Source organism: Bremia lactucae, assembly GCF_004359215.1.
Source record: "Bremia lactucae strain SF5 chromosome Unknown BlacSF5_NotPlaced_49_SHOA01000009.1_1371882bp, whole genome shotgun sequence".
Taxonomy (NCBI): Eukaryota; Oomycota; class Peronosporomycetes; order Peronosporales; family Peronosporaceae; genus Bremia; species Bremia lactucae.
Genome location: NW_027152062.1, coordinates 677170 through 694755, shown reverse-complemented (window position 1 = coordinate 694755; position 17586 = coordinate 677170). Strand labels below are relative to the sequence as shown.

General features: G+C 45.4%; 1 protein-coding gene across 1 annotated transcript; it reads left to right on the top strand.

Moving 5' to 3' along the window:
* Nucleotides 1-2195: 2195 nt before the first annotated feature.
* Nucleotides 2196-3814, top strand: CCR75_008734 (uncharacterized protein; the record flags this gene model as incomplete). The annotated part of the gene is made up of 3 exons (XM_067966784.1): nucleotides 2196-2365; nucleotides 2426-2565; nucleotides 2633-3814. Exons 1-3 carry the CDS (start codon nucleotides 2251-2253, stop codon nucleotides 3812-3814), a joined length of 1437 nt encoding a protein of 478 aa, XP_067820381.1. The 5' UTR covers nucleotides 2196-2250.
* Between the last annotated feature and the right edge of the window lie 13772 nt (nucleotides 3815-17586).

Genomic DNA, 17586 nt, shown 5'->3' with positions numbered 1-17586 from the left:
GTCAAGAGATTTGCAAATTCTCTTGAGGTTGCTGGATCAGTAGGGCGTTGCGCCCCTACTGACCCCGTCCATTTTTTGGCGGTCCGCCTCGCTGTTGCGATTTCGCAACAACGTCGGACCCGCGACCGTTGCCCTTTTTGGCATACGGTCCAAAATTACGTTCAGTACCTTTCGGTGCTGGGCGTGGGGCACTACACTCATGAGCGTAGTGTCCTAATTTTTGGCAGCGATGGCATTTCTGCAATCGCTTATTGCTCCAAAAGCGAGGTCTCTCGCTTTCGACGTAAGAGAGGTCCATGGGTTCTGGATCTCCTAGCTCCTGTCGTCTTGGAGGACGATACGATGACGAACTAGCTTGAGCCTGTCTCCAGCTAAAGTCCTCCTGTTCCGCAACGGATATTGCTCCTTCAAGCGTATCCAGTTCCAAGCGCAACAGGTAAGTCTTTATGGGACTATCCGTAAGACCTTGCATGAACACCGTTATTAACGTGTGTTCATGGACTGGGTTATTTGTAATACAACTCGCTAAGAGTATGTGCTGGGCATAAGCGTGAACATCCTGCTTGCCTTGCTTGAGTTTTAGAAGCTCTGAACGAGCTCTTAACTCAGCCCTAGGCGGTTCAAACGTCTGTTTGAGCCGGGCTTAAGCGACCCAAAGACATATGGGTCGCGCAACTTAAGGCCCAATGCCCAAGTTTTGGCACGACCTGCCAAATTTGATGAGCAAATGCGACTTGCATATGCTCGTCGACGATGTGACGAGCCCTTATGGCATTGTCCAACTCGACAAACCATCTCAAGAGGGAGTCTTCTTCGACTCCTCTATACTTAGAGATGTCAATCTTCAAAGTTTCGGGACGACGCGTTTGCGTCATCCCAGGTACAGGGGTATGTACCTGTTGTAACCTCAACAGTTCTGCCTGTCAAAAGCCTTGCTGATTCAGCAAGGCTACCTTTTCCTACATCTCGTCAAGTTCATGTTGTATGAACTTGGCGATGGTTGAATGGAGGGCATCTCTGTCCAAACCGGACAGCATGGCCAAAATTGCATCGTTTCCTACGGTCGAACTTATTCGTTCGACCGCACTCTTTTCTATATCACTTAAAAAGCAGTAGCTTTCACGGGAAACGTGATGCGTATTCCCACTCTCATCTAACATGTCCATGTTAAATGTGGGAAAATGTGGTCCTTGGACGGACTACAAAGTGCTACCAGGTGTAACGGGGCACTACGACGTGTACTGCTTCAGTACAAGTCCGCTTCGCACTGCTTCAGTTGCGAGTGGTGCCTCACGTTATTTCACGTACACTAGTACGTGCAGAGGAAGACTTCTCTTTAAGGTAACTAGCTTAAAGAGGGTGAAATGAAAACTGTATTAATATAATTAAGTGTCTCTCTTTCTATCTTGTAAATGCTAACTTAATTATAATCTAATACTAAACATGTAATTGAATTCTTATCTCTATCTTATCTGTAACTCTCTTTGATTACCTCTACAGCTAATTAGTCTGCGGAATAAATAGATATAATGGTCTATACCTATTTATGGATAAGAATTCTGAATAATACTTTATAAAGTAATATCCTCCAAATATTATCTACCTTTCAGATAATATATTAATTAACAATCTTTAAGTGTTAATTTCATGTAACGACACACCCGTTACAAGGGCTCGATGTTGACAAAGGGCAGTAGCGAAATTGTAAAGCAGGTTTTTAGTAGGGTACTAGTTTACGTGAAGTGACGTGTGGCACCACTTGCACTGAAGCAGTGCAAAGTGGACTTGTATTGAAACAGTACAAGTCGGCAGTGCCGTTACAAGTATGAACGATTTTAATTTTTATAATAGCAGAACGCGGTCCTTCTCAATTTTAAATTTGGTGTAATTACATTATAATCTGGGAAGGTATTTCTGAATATTTATCACTGAAAATGATATTAAACAAATTCCTAGTTCAGGAAATGATTTAATAGATTTTGGCGCATAGGATTTACATTTTAAAACGGCCCGTAACACACTGTTTGCACTAAGTATGAGACCACTTGATGACAAAAATAAAAATAATTTCTCATTACAGTGTGAAAAAATGTAATTTGGGTAACGAGTCATAAAAAATAATGCAGATCGATCTCCATTTTGCACCATTCGAGAACATTCGGACCGATAAATACTACTTGGCAACGAGATCTTTTATTTGGGGCTCACTCAGAATTTAAACATCAAGAAATCGAACAACCCAATTGTAATATGTCCGAAGCTTCTACGAAAGAACCTGTGGACCTATCGGGTGACGGGGGCGTACTAAAAGAGACGTACGTCGAGGGCACAGGCGACTTCCCGCCTGCTGGCAACGAAATTCGCGGTACGTTGACTTTACATGTATGCTTTATGCTTGTTCTAACATAATTTTGGTACGGCCCAGCCCATTACACTGGTACCTTGCTGGACGGCACAAAGTTCGACAGCTCGCGCGATCGTGATGCGGAGTTTAAATTCGTGCTGGGCAAGGGCAACGTAATCAAAGCTTGGGACTTGGCGTTTGCCTCGATGAAACTTGGCGAGGTATGTCAATGGTAGCTTCATCGCCTAAAATGTTGAAAGCTGATTTGTTGATACGATATGACTGCAGAAAGCAATTTTGACGTGCAAACCCGAGTACGCCTACGGCTCTAGCGGCAGCCCACCGAAAATTCCAGCGAACGCGACGCTTAAATTCGATGTGGAGCTTTTAGGCTTTGATCCTAAAAATAAGGAGATGTGGGAAATGGATACGAAAGAAAAAATTGCCGAAGCTAATAAGCGTAAGGCGAAAGGCACAGAGGAGTTCAAGTCAAAGATGTTTGACACAGCTGCTGCAACCTATAGCGAGGCCGCCTCATATATGGAAGACATGTATGATGTTGCTGACGAGGATAAAAAAACGATGAAGCAATTGCAAACAACGTGCTTTTTGAATTCTGCGATGGCATACATAAAGGCAGAAAACTACGCAGAGGCCGTTTCTGTCGCCTCGAAGGCACTGAGCAACGATTCTTCAAACGTCAAAGCCCTGTATCGTCGTGGAATATGCCGTATGCACACAAACGATCTCGAGCGCGCGAAGGAGGACCTGCTAGCTGCCTTCAAGATAGATCCAGCCAATCGCGATGTCCGTCGAGAGCTTGATAACTTAAAGAAGAAGACGAAAGAGGCACGTGAGAAAGAAAAGTCTGTTTTCGGCGGACTTTTTAGTAAGGTTTCGATGTACGACGACAAGTCAACCGTGGAAGGAGAGCCGGCGCTCGACCCTAGCAACCCGAAGGTATTTTTCGATATTAAGATCGGTGGAGAGGACGCTGGCAAGATTGTAATGCAGCTGTACGAGGACGTGTGCCCAAAGACGGCTGAAAACTTTCGCGCACTTTGCACTGGTGAAAAGGGCAATTGTTCAACGGGTCAGCCGCTCCATTACAAGGGCAACGCATTTCACCGCGTTATCAAAGGATTCATGCTCCAGGGTGGTGATTTCACGCGCGGTGATGGCACAGGCGGCGAAAGTATTTACGGCGAGAACTTTCCGGACGAAAACTTTCGCCTTAAGCACACTGATGCTGGTTTGCTTTCTATGGCCAATTCTGGCCCCGGCACGAACGGGTCGCAATTTTTCATTACCACTGTGCCTACACCGCATCTGGACGGCAAGCACGTAGTGTTTGGCAAGGTTGTAGAAGGCCTTGACGTGGTTAAGCGCATCGAGGGCCTAGAAACGGACAAAGGCGATAAGCCCACGCTACCCGTCGTGATCGCTGATTGCGGCATGTTTGAGGCTTAGTATTGATTTTCGGAAGCAGTCGGCGTCTAATTGCATGGGCATTTTGTTCGATATTGCAAATTGAAGTATTTTAAGATGCTCATCCATCATAGCTCTGTCAGTCGACGATAAAAAGGATTTTTCCTATAATACAGATGCAGGCAAAGAAAAGTTGCAAGGCGCACGCTTGCTACGACAATGCAGAACTATGGCCACGGAATTAAGAATACGGCCACTGATAAAACTACTACGGAGGTGAGATCCGACACGACCATTGGTATTCATTGGCTATTTCTATTTATGACATCTTCAACATTATTAAGTAGTGGATTTACTACAAAAAACAAGCAGAACATTCTATCCAGAATAAATACTAGACTTGAGTGGCAATTTATTTGCTATTTTATTTAAAGGTGATGAGGTTAACCTCAGGCAGTTGCAAGATGATTCTTCAAGGCGGCGCTGCTGCGATGCCTCATAAAAATTCGAAGGTACCTTGTAGTATTCAATTTATTGAAAGCATGCACATCCACCACCCTTCTGTTGCTTCACGCACACAGAAGGTCGGAGAGCTATGTGGGAAGGTTGACTCCCTCAGACAGCCCGCTGCTAAGCGATCGGCAAAGAATTTGTTGATTGCTAATACTTGTTCAAGAGGCAATTGCCACCGCTTCATGACCCAATAGACAGCAGATTCGGATACACCCATTTTTATCGCAAAATTGTAAAATCTCAACACGAACCAGGCTAGATATCCGCAGCACTCTCAGCAGGCATGGACATGGAGCAGCAGCATAACTAATGCAGGAGCTCAAGTCAACTAACATGCCAGCAAACCGCGCAATTTGGCTGTTTCTGCGGTCCTTTCGTCGTTATCCTCCTTTCCTCATCTTTTAAGAAGCAGAATTCAATCAGGATTAATGATACCATATTGTACACAATTTCCGATTCAGCAAACCTGACCTTCCGAATCCACAAGCGGTGATGGGCCCTCGCGATGATAACGCTGGCGTCCTGGCTGCCCAGGACGATATTGATAAAGCTATGGACAAGGCCACCGACGCCTAGCTAGAAGCTGAGAGCGTGCTGCACAGGCGGAGAAGACCGCAAATGAGATCCGGCAGTCAAACCGCGGACTGCGAACAGATAAGGAACCTGGAGCGCCAGGTTCTCGGTCATGTGCAGACGGGAACGCAGCCGCGTCTAATGTATCGGCGCGTCGAGCAAGGCGGGAAGGGAGGTCGATCTACAAGCCCCTGATTCCGCTATCGGGACCAATCCGTGAAGCGTAGCCAGGCAATATTCTTCTAGCCGCCCGACGCAGAACGTCGGGTGAAGCCGCAACAATGAGGGAATGTCCAGCGTATAGGCATTGCCGTATCGCCTAAAACATCTTGAACGGACCGATGAAGCGGTGCGCGAGTTTTCTCGCGCCTAGGGTGGTAACTGCAGAATTTCGTAGGCCTTCTGTAGATAATAGTACACGATCACCTTTCTGGAACTTACTCATGTTTTTCTACCATGTATCTGCATTCTCTTTCTGTTTATCCACTGCAGACTGAAGCGCATCACCTACAAACCGGGTGATGGCTTGACGTTGGAGAATAAATTCGACACAACCATGTCATCAAGTGGTTGCGCCGCCTTAATTGGCGCGTAGTTGACAGTAGGTGAACGTGTACCCGAAGACGGGTCAATAAGTGTCTGCACAGTATACCGAGATAACGGGGATGTCACGCCACGTGGGGTCAAAACAGCAGACTTCGTCTTGGATCGTGTGACTATATTCGCGTTTAAGAAAACCGTGGGCTGCACTCGATCGTTGTTTATGACCTTCATACCCCACCCAGAGTGGAGCCACGAGGCGAAGTGAAGCAACCCACGGCAAGAAGAGTAGGAACTCGAGAGTGTCGAGCCGAGTTCAAAAAAACGGCGTCAACCCTGCTGACGCGTGTACAGCATTGTTGAGTGCGAACTCGGCAAGTCGTAAAATGCACTCCAACTCGTGAAGGAAGTAGTATAACACCGAAGAACATCTTCAAGGACTCGAATCACACGCTCGATTTGCCGATCCGTTTCCGGATTGGCTGCGATTGACACCTGCAGCTTCGTCCCGAGAAGCTCGAACAGTGACGTCGAAAATGCCGATGTGAATCTGGGATCACGGTCCGACAAAATATTATTTGGCATACCGTGATGGCAAAGCACAGCGTCAATGAGGTGCACCGCGGTCTCTGCCGCGGTAGTTTATCGTGAAGATGCACCAGGTGAGTCACTATTGCTGAAATTGTCGACAAATACCAGGACACCCGTTCGATCTTGACTATCGGGCGCGAGCCCGAAGATAAAGGAAACTGATCGCCAAGCTTCAGGTGCTATCGGCAATGGTCTCAGGGGAGCCTGCGACGATGGAGATCGTTTCACCCGTTGGCAGATTTTGCATGTGCGAATCCAGTTGCGTACCCACTGGTGCATGTGGGGGCAGAAGAAGTCGCGAGACACAGCCGCGAAATTCTTTCCGCGGACTAAGTGGCCACCAAATGGAGCATCGCGATACTCGTGAAGAAATTGGGCTCGCAAATCCGAGTCGTTGGCGACGACTGTACGAGCAGCATCGAAGTGTCGATGGTGTACAGAAGCAAGTCACCGTTTAAACTGTACCGCTGAATTTGCTCACGCTTGGTTCGTGACAGAGCTCATAGTGCACATCACTGGGAGCGCGTAGATAAGCGATAACATCCGCGTAATTAGGATCATTCTCGTAGCAGCGACTATTTTGTCGAATAAGCACAGATCGGAACCCGAGTTAAATTCAGTGATACACACATCGCACAACTTTCTTCATCGTCATCGTCGTCAGCCACCTGGCGACTCAGCGCGGTCCGAGGTTCGTAGTCGGGACATCGTGATAGAGCATCAGCAAGGATATTAGTCTTGCCCGGTTTGTAAATGCACGCCTAAGGTGTGCTCAGAAAAGAAGGACAGCCACCGTGCTATCTGTTGAGATAAGTGCGGAGTCTTCATCGCTGTGCGCAGCGATGCATAATCGGTATACAAAGCAAAGGTGCGTTCCCCAAGCAGGTGAACACGGAACTTGATGATTGCGTACCGCATTGCTAACAACTCCTTATCATGATATGTAAAGTTCTTCTCCGCTAGATTCATCTGTCGTGACTGATAACTCACGACTTATTCACGGCCCTAATCATAAATATGCCTGAGGGCACAACCAATTGCAAAGTCACTTGCATCGCATACCACGCGGAATAGCTTGGAGTCGTCCGGAAGGACCAACACTGGCGTTGGAGCCAGGCTCCTCTTTACTGCATCGAAGTCCGTTTGGTTCTCGGGACGCCACAACGACGTGGCGTTTCTCTTCAAAAAAGACAACAAAGTCTGTACAGAACCGGCACAATCCTTCGTTTACTTATGCAAGTACTTGGCCAAGCCGAGCCGCTGACACAACTCCTTAGGGTTCTTGGGCGAGGGCCAAGAGCAGATTGACGACACCTTCTCTGGATCAGCTCGAACTCTCAACTTACTCACATAGCAACCGAGCACCGAAATTTACGGTGCACAAAAGACACACTTCTTGAGATTCGCGTACAACTTGTTGTCTCGCATGACTTGAAACACCTGTTTTAAGTGTCAAAGGTGAACTTGGATGTCGCTGGGATTATTCTCAGCGCGACTATGGACGAAGATGTCATCGAAGTAGCTAGAAAGCGAAGTCCCAGAGTGGTTTAAGCACTTGAGACACCATGCGATTGAAAGTAGCTGGTGCATTCTTCAACTCTTGTGGCATCACTAGCCATTCCCATAACTCGGGTACTCATTGCTGTGAGTGGTATGTCGCTGGGTCGCATCAAGATCTGGAAGAAGCCATTGCTTAGATCGATGGCATTGAAGATGACGCTTCCTGACATGGATTTTAACACCATGTCCTTCCTGGGGATGTTGGGGATCAAACACACCTGTTCCACAGTGTCCCCCTTAAGGTCACGGAGAGTGCTGGCAGGCGTGTAATCGAGAGCGCGTCACGAGGTGAATTCACGACTTTTATGTATTGGCGCCTTTGCGAACTACCTTCCATGTAAATGATAGCGTGAACACATTCCAACGCTGAATTCTCGATGCTTGTGTCCCGTCGTGCTTCGAGTCGATACTCGAAGCTGGCGAACCGCTGCCAGGTGATGAATTCTCACCCCGCTCTAGGCACTGGGTGTCCTCATCCATGATGACGCGAACACGTGACGGGAGTAATTCGTGCTCGACCACCGTAAGCCCGTGTGGTACTCCCTGCTCGACCTCAAATTGCCCATGCGAAAACCTTGATTCGACCACAGTAGGTGATGATGGGAACCCCGGTTCGACCATCATGTTCTCGCGTGGGGACTCCTGTCAGTTCACGTCATACTCGTGTGGGAGTCCCTGCTCGACCACAAATTGCCCTTATGGGAGCCCCTCCTCAACCACGATGGGAACAGATGGGAATTCCGATTCGACCACTGCACCACGTGCGGGAACCGCGTTGTTGACGCGCGGAAAACCTGCTCGACCGCGTCGTCCTCTCGCGGGAGCCGCTGCTCATCCGCATTCTTCTCCTTGCTGTGAAGCGAGGAGTCTCTGTCACTAGTGTCCAGAAGGACAGAACAAGCAGTACAGAAAGGTCCATCGCTCGCTGTGTGTGTACATGTCCATGAAATGCGTGGCGATACACGATGCCAGATGGCGAGCCATCTGCACGTAGTCGCGCATCGCCATTTTTACCCTGTCGCATTAACAGGAATCTTGAGCGCATTATTCCTCCTCTTGCGATGGCTCGAAGGCAAGACGAAGGTTATCCTGGATGGCATCCAGGGTGAGGATCTCGTGCTCGTCCACGACGAGCTTATTAACGGCTTATTCCTTGGCTTTCGCGGTGAGAAGGGATATAAGAAAGAAGACTTTCGACTGGGGCGTCTCGAGAAGCCTCGATTCGATGGCGATGTCGACTTCTCGGAACCATCGATTCAGCGACAATCGATCTTTACATTCCCCTTAGTAGAAGGAGGTTTCATCTTTACAGAATCGTCCCGTGAAGATCGCGATGGAGTTAAAAGCTCGCCGATTGGATTCGGAGAGCTCGCGAGCCATGAACTCATGTATGGCGAGCCGTGGTGCGTCACTAGTCGCTGATCTCAACAGCGACGCGACGAATGTCTCTCCAGATATCGCCGCGAGGCGACTGAGGGCGTCCCATTCAACATCAGTGAGATGAGGGAGTTCGCGTGCTCCAGAAGCAAATCTGGAGCGTCGAAATACGATGATTCGCTCATCTTAAACTCGGGCATGGGAATGATTACTAAGTGCTACCAGGTGTAACTAGGCTAGAACATCCCGTCACTAGCTTACACGAACGCTTGAAGAAGCTTTCAGCCTAAGCATTAGGTACCAAATAAAATTTAAATTATTTAAATTTTACAAAGATTTTTAATCGTACTAACTACGAACGTGTTTTCTCTTTTCGGGAACCACTTATTTTCAGGTAATTTATCGTTGTCCATATTAGATCTTCTGGCCCCCAATAATGAACCAATAATAATTTGTTACGCTGTGCCCGCTATCCGGGCACAGCACCTGCCTTCAAATGTAACTTTTTATTTTGTTTTGTTTTAATCCTGCAATGTGCCCATTACAGGCTGCCTGCAGAAATTTTTTTGATAGCGAAGTTTTTCATTTCCTTAAAACCTATCAGCTTTCTCAGTACGGCAAAGTTTAAAAAGAACGCTTGTTGAAGCAATTTTTATATTTTTTCCGACTTGTGATTCCTACTGAGAGAGCGGCTCTTGGCCACGTTGACATCGTCTATATTGTTTTTAAGAATATAGAAGCAGGTGTCGCATGCAACACTTTAGTCTTATCGACAAGGCACTTGTAACGGAATGTCCCGATCCATAAGTATTATTTCCTAAAAGAGGAATACTAAAAAAAATTCATAAGGGAAGAAATAAATTAAGAAGTTGAAAATTATTATCTTGTTAATTTTGACTTAGCTCGATTGATTGGTTGATTTAAGTCTAAACCAACCCCGCCAATCGTTATAAGACACGATTGTGCAGTGCGCAAGGAGGCGCCATAATGAGTTAGTTATTAAAATAAAAAGTTCAAAAGTAGATAGAAGATCGTTACGTTAGAAACTAAATATTGTATACAGTTTACTTTTCTCTATTCTAAAGTCTTAGTCTAGACCTTTGAGCTGAAGACACTTCGCTTCATAGAAACCTTCCTATGTACCTTTCTGTACGTGAAGTTTCGAAGCACCTCATCTACACTGTAATCATTGTAAGAATAACTAGTACTGATCAGAACTAGCGAAAAGTGCCCCAATACACCTGGTAGCACATTGTAGTCAGTCAACGACCTACGCACGTTTTATCCAACATGGACATGTTGAATGAAGAAGGAGGGAGCTTTCCAGCCCCTCAAGAAAGCTATCACGCCACGCGTGAAGGGTTAACTATTTTGAGTGACCTCGAATGGAGAGCGATCGAACGAATGAGTTCAGTCGTAGGCAGGCCAACCGTTGGCGCCATGCCGTTAACTCTGGGAAGAAATGAACAGCATGCGACCATACCCGAGTTCAGATAACACGAACTCGACGGGGCCCAAGAGAAAGTAGCCTTGCTTCACCAGCAAGGCTATCAACACGCGGAGGTGTTGAGAGAACAGGATGCTCAACAATTGGAACTATTGAAAAAGCAGCATGTAAATGCTGTTAATGGACCGACGCTTCCGCGTCGACCCGAAAGCTAAAAGATCGATAATCGCTAAGCTTAAGGCAGTCAAAGGCGACTCCCTTTTGAGATTGTTCGTCGAGTTGGACGACACCATAGAAGCTCGTCGTATAAGTGATGATGCGACGAAAGTGAAATTTGGCATGTCCAACCTAGCCGGACGTGCCAAATCTTGGGCCGTGGGGCTCAAGCTTCACGACTCCTTAGTCTTTGGGTCGCATGAGGTCTATAAGACCCGGCTTTGACAAACATTTGAGCCACCACTTGCCGAATTTAGGGCTCGAGCTGAGCATCTGCATTTTAAGCAGGGCAAGCGTGACATTAACGCTTATGCCCAAAATACACGATACCTGTTCAAGTGTATCGTGAGTCATCCAATTGATGAACAAACACAGGTAATTGTTCATTAAAGGTCTTGCAGATGACCACTTAAGACCAACCTGTTCCGGCTAGCATTAGAGTCGCTAGACAAAGCGATCTCGATAGCGGAACAGGAAAACTTCAGTCTTTAACAGGTTTTTGTGCACTCTGGTGCTTACAGTCCACCAAGGCGACAAGATAACGGAGGTCCAGAACCCATGGATCTATCGTATGTAGAGAGCGAAAAACCTCGCTCTTCAAGTTACAAACGGTTACAAAAATGTAATCGTCGTCAAAAGATGGGCCACTATGCCTATGAGTGTAGTGCCCCACAGTCAGTGCCTAAAAACACTGAGCGAAAAGACCGACCTCTCGCTAGAAACAGCGGAGGACGTGGATCCGAAGCTGTTGCGAAATCGCAACGGCGAGGAGGATCGTCAAAAAATGGTCGAGGTCAGTAGGTGTGGAGCGCTCTACTGATCTAGCAACGTCAAAAGAATTTGCAGGCCTTTTGACGCAAGTTGCTCCTCACACACAAACATTGTGTGTAACCACCCCAGGGGGTGAGTTTAACCTCATCACCCTGAAAATAAAAAGTGTCAAATAAGTTGTCACTTAAGTTCCTAGTCGATTATAAGGTGTCGAATAATTTTATTTGACGCCAATCGCTTGAAGATCGCAGACTCAAATTCATTGAGCGCAATATCCCTCTAGCGAGGATGAGAGTGCGCCTAGCAACAGGTGCATCTGTAATAGTTAAGAAACGTGTAGTTGGTATCCAATACACGGTAAAGGGTAAACAGTACGATGATGATTGCATCGTACTAGATTTAAATGACAAATTTGATATCATCCTTGGATTACCATGGCTCAGAAAGTACGAATTATGTATAAATCGGGAACATCAAGCCGTGACGATGCCTGTCTCTTGTTCATCAGATGGCCAACCGATGAACGTCTTGGAGCCTCCACAAGCGTGTTGATGTCCTACGAGTGAATGCGATGGCCTCACTTGTGGTTCGGTCGTTAGCATGACTGCACAAGACCTCAGTGTGAATGCCCAACACACTGTGGAGTTAGATCCCGACGGATGTGCACAAGCACAGGCAGCGTCGAAGTTCGACCACTCGAATAAGTTGAGTGGTACGAAACAAGGATGATTGCTTTAAAAGCAACATCCGATAAATTTTAAAATTCCCGTCAATAAGAGACAGTACGACAATCCTAGATCGACTGGAAAGTCGATCGTAGAGGATCTCGCTATAGGCAACCACAGCTAGAGGCAGTTGGGGAGGATCAACCCCAAATATTTTCTGTAGGAATAAGTTCCCGGAAACCTGTGGTCAAAGGTTCCTAGATACATTTGGAAATGAGTTCTAACGAAGAAACTGAGACGATCATTGTCTTCGTAACAATGGATCAAGTGTAGGCGGTTATATTTCCCATTTACAACTTTTGGCGAGCAGGCAATATTCCGATATTGACATTGTAAATCGCGATTATCAATTATTACTAATTTTCTTTATTTAATATATCCAGCTTTCTTAGGTCTTTTAACACTTGATCTATTAGCGCCTTCGAAAATAACTTCAGAGATAACTCAATTGCTAACACTAGAACTGTAACGGTTTTTGCGTGATCTGCGTAGTGGCAAAACCAAGCAGATCTGCGTACTTGTCACAGATGACAATTACGTGGCCGATATTCGGTCGGCAATAGTACTTTTTGAGAACGAACGGATTCTTTGTAGCTCCTCGATGGACGAAGTCTCCTCGATGAGAAGACTCGGATTGAACGTCTTAAGTCCCAATCCTGAGAGTCTTTGAAAACTAACCCTTTATATAAGGATTCAATTGATTTTAAGGATAATCAGTACCGTACGAGTTGCCTAAGGATAAAGGCACTCGAAACGAAATCGACACGAAATCGACAGGAAATCGACATGAAATCGACCTAATCCCAGGTTCGAAATACTGTGTCATGAAGCAATGGCCATTGTCTCGTGAACAAGTATTAGCGATCGACAAATTCTTTGCCGATCGCTTAGCAGCGGGCCATGCGATGGAATCAACTTCCTCACATAGCTCTCCGACCTTCTGTGTGCGTAAAACAACAGGAGGATGGCGGATTGTGCATGCATTCAATAAACTGAGCGCTGCAACCGTATTGCCTCAAATGCCGATACCACGAAAAGACGTAATCATTGATAGTATGTTAAAGAGCACTATCTTGTCGTCAATGGATCTGATGGATGGATTCTATCAGATCCTTATGCGTGAACAGGACATTTCTCTCAAGAGGTATGCTAGGAGAGTGGCTAGTCTTGCCATAGGGACATAGTAATGCCCGTGCGACATTTAATATATGTGTAACCAATCTGTTGAGATCGGTGCAGAATTTAGCACCGAGCTTTTGTGATGACGTCTCCGTTCATAGCAGAGCCATGAACGGGAAGTCGGATGTTGAAGTACATCGTACCCACGTCCGAAAGGTTTTTACACTTATGCGTGAGCGCAAGTTGTATGCAAATCTCAAGATGTGTATATTCGCTGCAAGCGAGAAACCACTTCTTGGCGATCGTGGGGTAAACACGGTGTACGCCCGGATCCAGAAAAGATCAAGGCGATCACCGATTGACCTGTGCCGGTCGATGTAAAGGGACTCACTAAGTTCCTCGGCCTAGCAGGGTACCTGCACAAGTACTCATGCAATCATGCCGAAATGACAGTACATATTTCTAATAAAAATGTAAAGTGGTCATGGAGCTGATTGTCAGCGTTCCTTCGAGGCTATTCAGCAGAGCTTGATGCAATCGCCAATCCTGGCGATTGCGAACCAAGACCGACCTTTTCATGTGGTCTGTGACGCCATCGATTTTGCAATTGGCTGTGCTTTAATGCAATATGACACAGACGGCGCAGAGCGCGTCGCCTGTTATCATTTGCGTCAGCTTCAACCAACTAGCAGCAAATACTAAGTGCATGACAAGGAACTTCTTGCCATGAAATACGCACTGACTAAGTTTAGGGTCTGTCTTATGGGAGATAGACCGTTCATTGTATATACGGACCATGCTTGTTCGCAAAAAATGGCGAGATAGTTGTCTTTCTCCTCGGAGTATAACTTCTCCGTGGAGCACAAACCAGAACGACTTATCGTCGCTGATGCCAATTTGCGGCGATCGACAATGTTGACAACTCCTTAAGGGATGGTTGTGCTAGTAAGAGCTGTATCTTCTTTGTAGGCCTTCTAAAGTCGTCAAGTAATGCTGAGGACGGTAAACTTTAGCCTAGTGGACTTATCCTCACTCTTGATTGAAGCAGCCGGCTCAAATCCAGGCCAATACATAAGCGCATCAGCGACGACATTAAGTCGTCCTGGCTTGAATTCCACGGAGTAATTTTACTCGCGAAGAAAGGCATTCATCATCTTGCTATTCTGGACGGTTTATATAAACAATAAATGGTCTATTTCCTTAGAGATATGATCAAAACTCAGCCAGTGCATCGTTCATGGCACGAAGTTCCTTGTCATGCACTAAATAGTTACGCTCAGCTTATCGAAGCTGACGCGACAGATAGTAGACGACGCGCTCTGCGCCGCCTGTGTCATGTTGCATCAACGCACTCGCGATCGCAAAATCGCTGGCGTCACAGCCCACATAAATGGTCTGTCTTGGTCTGCAATTGTCAAGATCGGCGATTGCGTCAAGCTTTGCACTATACCTTTTGAAGAAACGCTTGACAGTTAACGTTATCTGACCACTTCATCTTCTTGTGTGAACGAGACAGATGCACTGTCATTTTGGCATAGTTGCGCGAGTATTTGTGCAAGTACGCCGCTAGGCCGAGAATTGTTTTAAGTCTACTTACATTAACTGGCACAGGCCACTCGGGTGGTCGTCTTTATCTTTTATGGATCAAGGCGTACACCGTGTTTTTGCACGATGCACCCAAAAAGTAATATATCGCTTGCAGCGATCATACGCTTCATGAGATTGGCAAACAACTTATACTCTCGCAAAGTATAAGCGCCTTACTGACGTGGGCGTAATGTACTCCAAGGTCCGACTTTTCGTACATAGTCAGACTTAGAAAGAATACATCATCAAAAATAACTTGGAGCGTAATCCCGCACCGATTTAATTAAACTGGCAACACATCTGTTGGATGTCGCAGGAGAATTATTTAGCCCCTGTGGCATCACTAACCACTATCAAGCATATTGCTTGGGGTGCTTTTGCTCTGAACAGAATATTCTGTTCACACATAGGGATCTGATAGAGCCCATCGTCCATCAGATTCATGAACAAAAAATACATATACCGTCAATGATTACGTCCTTTCTCAAATATTAAAATGCCCCAAAATTGCTTCTCACTCGGATGGATGTCGTATATGAACACTCCAGTATAACATTCTTTTTTGTATGCGAATTGCAATCGACGTTGACGTAGTAATCGGTCAGTAACCGTTTTTCTCGTTTCTTTACCTAGATTTTGCGTCAGCTTGCTAAGAGGCGGCGGTGGGCGCACACTATGGTCCATTTTTGGCGACTCCGGACAGCAAGGGTATAGCTGGGTTTCTGGTTGTGTTACTGAAGCACGCAACGGATAATCTCGTCGCATATGGCCATCTGACCAAATGGATGCAATCGCGTCTTCTATTGGCGGTTTTTGGTTGGTGTTACGGCCCGACCTACATACGGTTCGGAACCTTTGTTGCGACCAGCAGATTTATGGACTCCGCATTTGACTTTATTTTAGTGAAGTGGTTAAATTTTAGATTTTGAAAACAATTTTTGCCTCTGTAAGTAAGAACATAATGTTAGTACATCAAATTTTTATCATTACTCCTTACTACTGGTATAGACATGTCTAATTCAGGTGTAAGAATTGCATTACACGACTTTTATTATATTGTAGGTTTACTCGACAGCTTTCTAGACAAAAGTTGTTTGCACTCGGAAGGAAAGACCGAGTTGATCCCACATGTGATGCAACTCTTACACCTGAATTAGACATGTCTATACCAGTTGCCCCCTTTACATTTTAACTAGCTGGCTACTAACTATGCCTGCTGTGAGCGAACGTTTATTTTGTACGTCGTCGACAGCTCACGCTTGCTATGTAACGGGCTAAAGTGCCTAATGTGACACTCCCGTTATGTTCACTTAACGTGAAGTCAATTACTTCATGTGAAGTAATATGACCTGCCACTAGAGTGAGGATCGCATAGTGATGTATGTGATGTACATAGGTATATTCGCATTGACAGGGATGTCGTCTAGCGTCACCCGCGAGCAGAGGTATTCGGAACAATACACTCGCCATGTAGAGATGCATTTCTACAGAGGTGGCATCTATTGATTGGTTAAAGGTTTTTATTTGATTCTATTACATGCAAATCACTCTTAAAACTACTTCCTCGATAACATGCGCCCGTGAAGCCGAATAACCGCTTCCGTGGCGACACTTGTTCTAACGTTGAATTTCGTTGTGTGAGGTCACTTTAGGCGCCCACCAATGACCTCACTGCTAATGAGTGAAGACGGTCAAACCGCTTCCCAACTGTCCTCGTAGGTGTGTGCGCTTTAGAAGAGCCCGGCTACATTCTTGGCGTATAATGCGAAAACTTAAACGAATTTGGAAAAATGATAAAAATGTCACCCATACCAACATTCGGATGTTTTGTAATGGGGCACACATCGGTTGGTGAACGTTGTTGTGGTACATTTACTTTTTGGGTAAAATACCATTTTATCCTATTTAAAATAGTTATTTACTAAAATTCCATTTATTATGGGTAATCAATGTGGTCGCCGCCAGATATAAATCTGACTGCCGAAATCTATTCTTAAATAAGCTAGGGGTAAGGTTTTTTAGATTTAAATAATTAAATAAAGTTCAGTTCCCTTTTGATCTTAAAGGATCTAGTGCCTTCCTTAGGCTTGCGCTTAGGTCTGTGAGAGACAGAAGCCTTTCTAAGATACACACTCTCGGGCACTAGTTGTCACTTGGTTCTACGAATCCCTGAATTTCTAGAACTAGGGTTTATTAAACTTTGATAGAGGTAACATAGCACAATTACGGAGGAAGAAGCTACACTTGTATTTACTAAAGACCATACCAAATATAAATACTCGTACTGTATTATTAATATTGGAGTATCAAGACCAGAAAATTTCTTATGCATTCAAACGAATAGTAAAGGTCATAGTTATCTTTTTAAAGAAATGTTAATGTAGCATTTCTCTCCACTCGAGTTGAATTATAATAGGTCGGGTCAAATGAATTCTAGAATTAACGATACACAGATACAAGCTAGACTAGTATCAACTAAATTTAAATACAGTACTTAAGCAAATTAGAAATTATTTACATATAATGGGTGGTTTATTGCCACAGACGTTTATCAATTGCCACCTCTGATTGGCTAATCGGTGTAAACTAATATGATTGGGCGATAGGGTGCTATTATTGGTTTGTGTCGATAACAAGAATCGATTTGTCTCTGGCAATACTCAAAACGTCTGTGGCAATGGTCAAAACGCTGTGGCAATTCTCTCGAGACATAGATTGCAAAGATGCGAAAGATTGTTTGTGCCCAATTTGATTGGCAGAAAAGTTTTAATAAATTTGTACGCCTAATGTAAAGA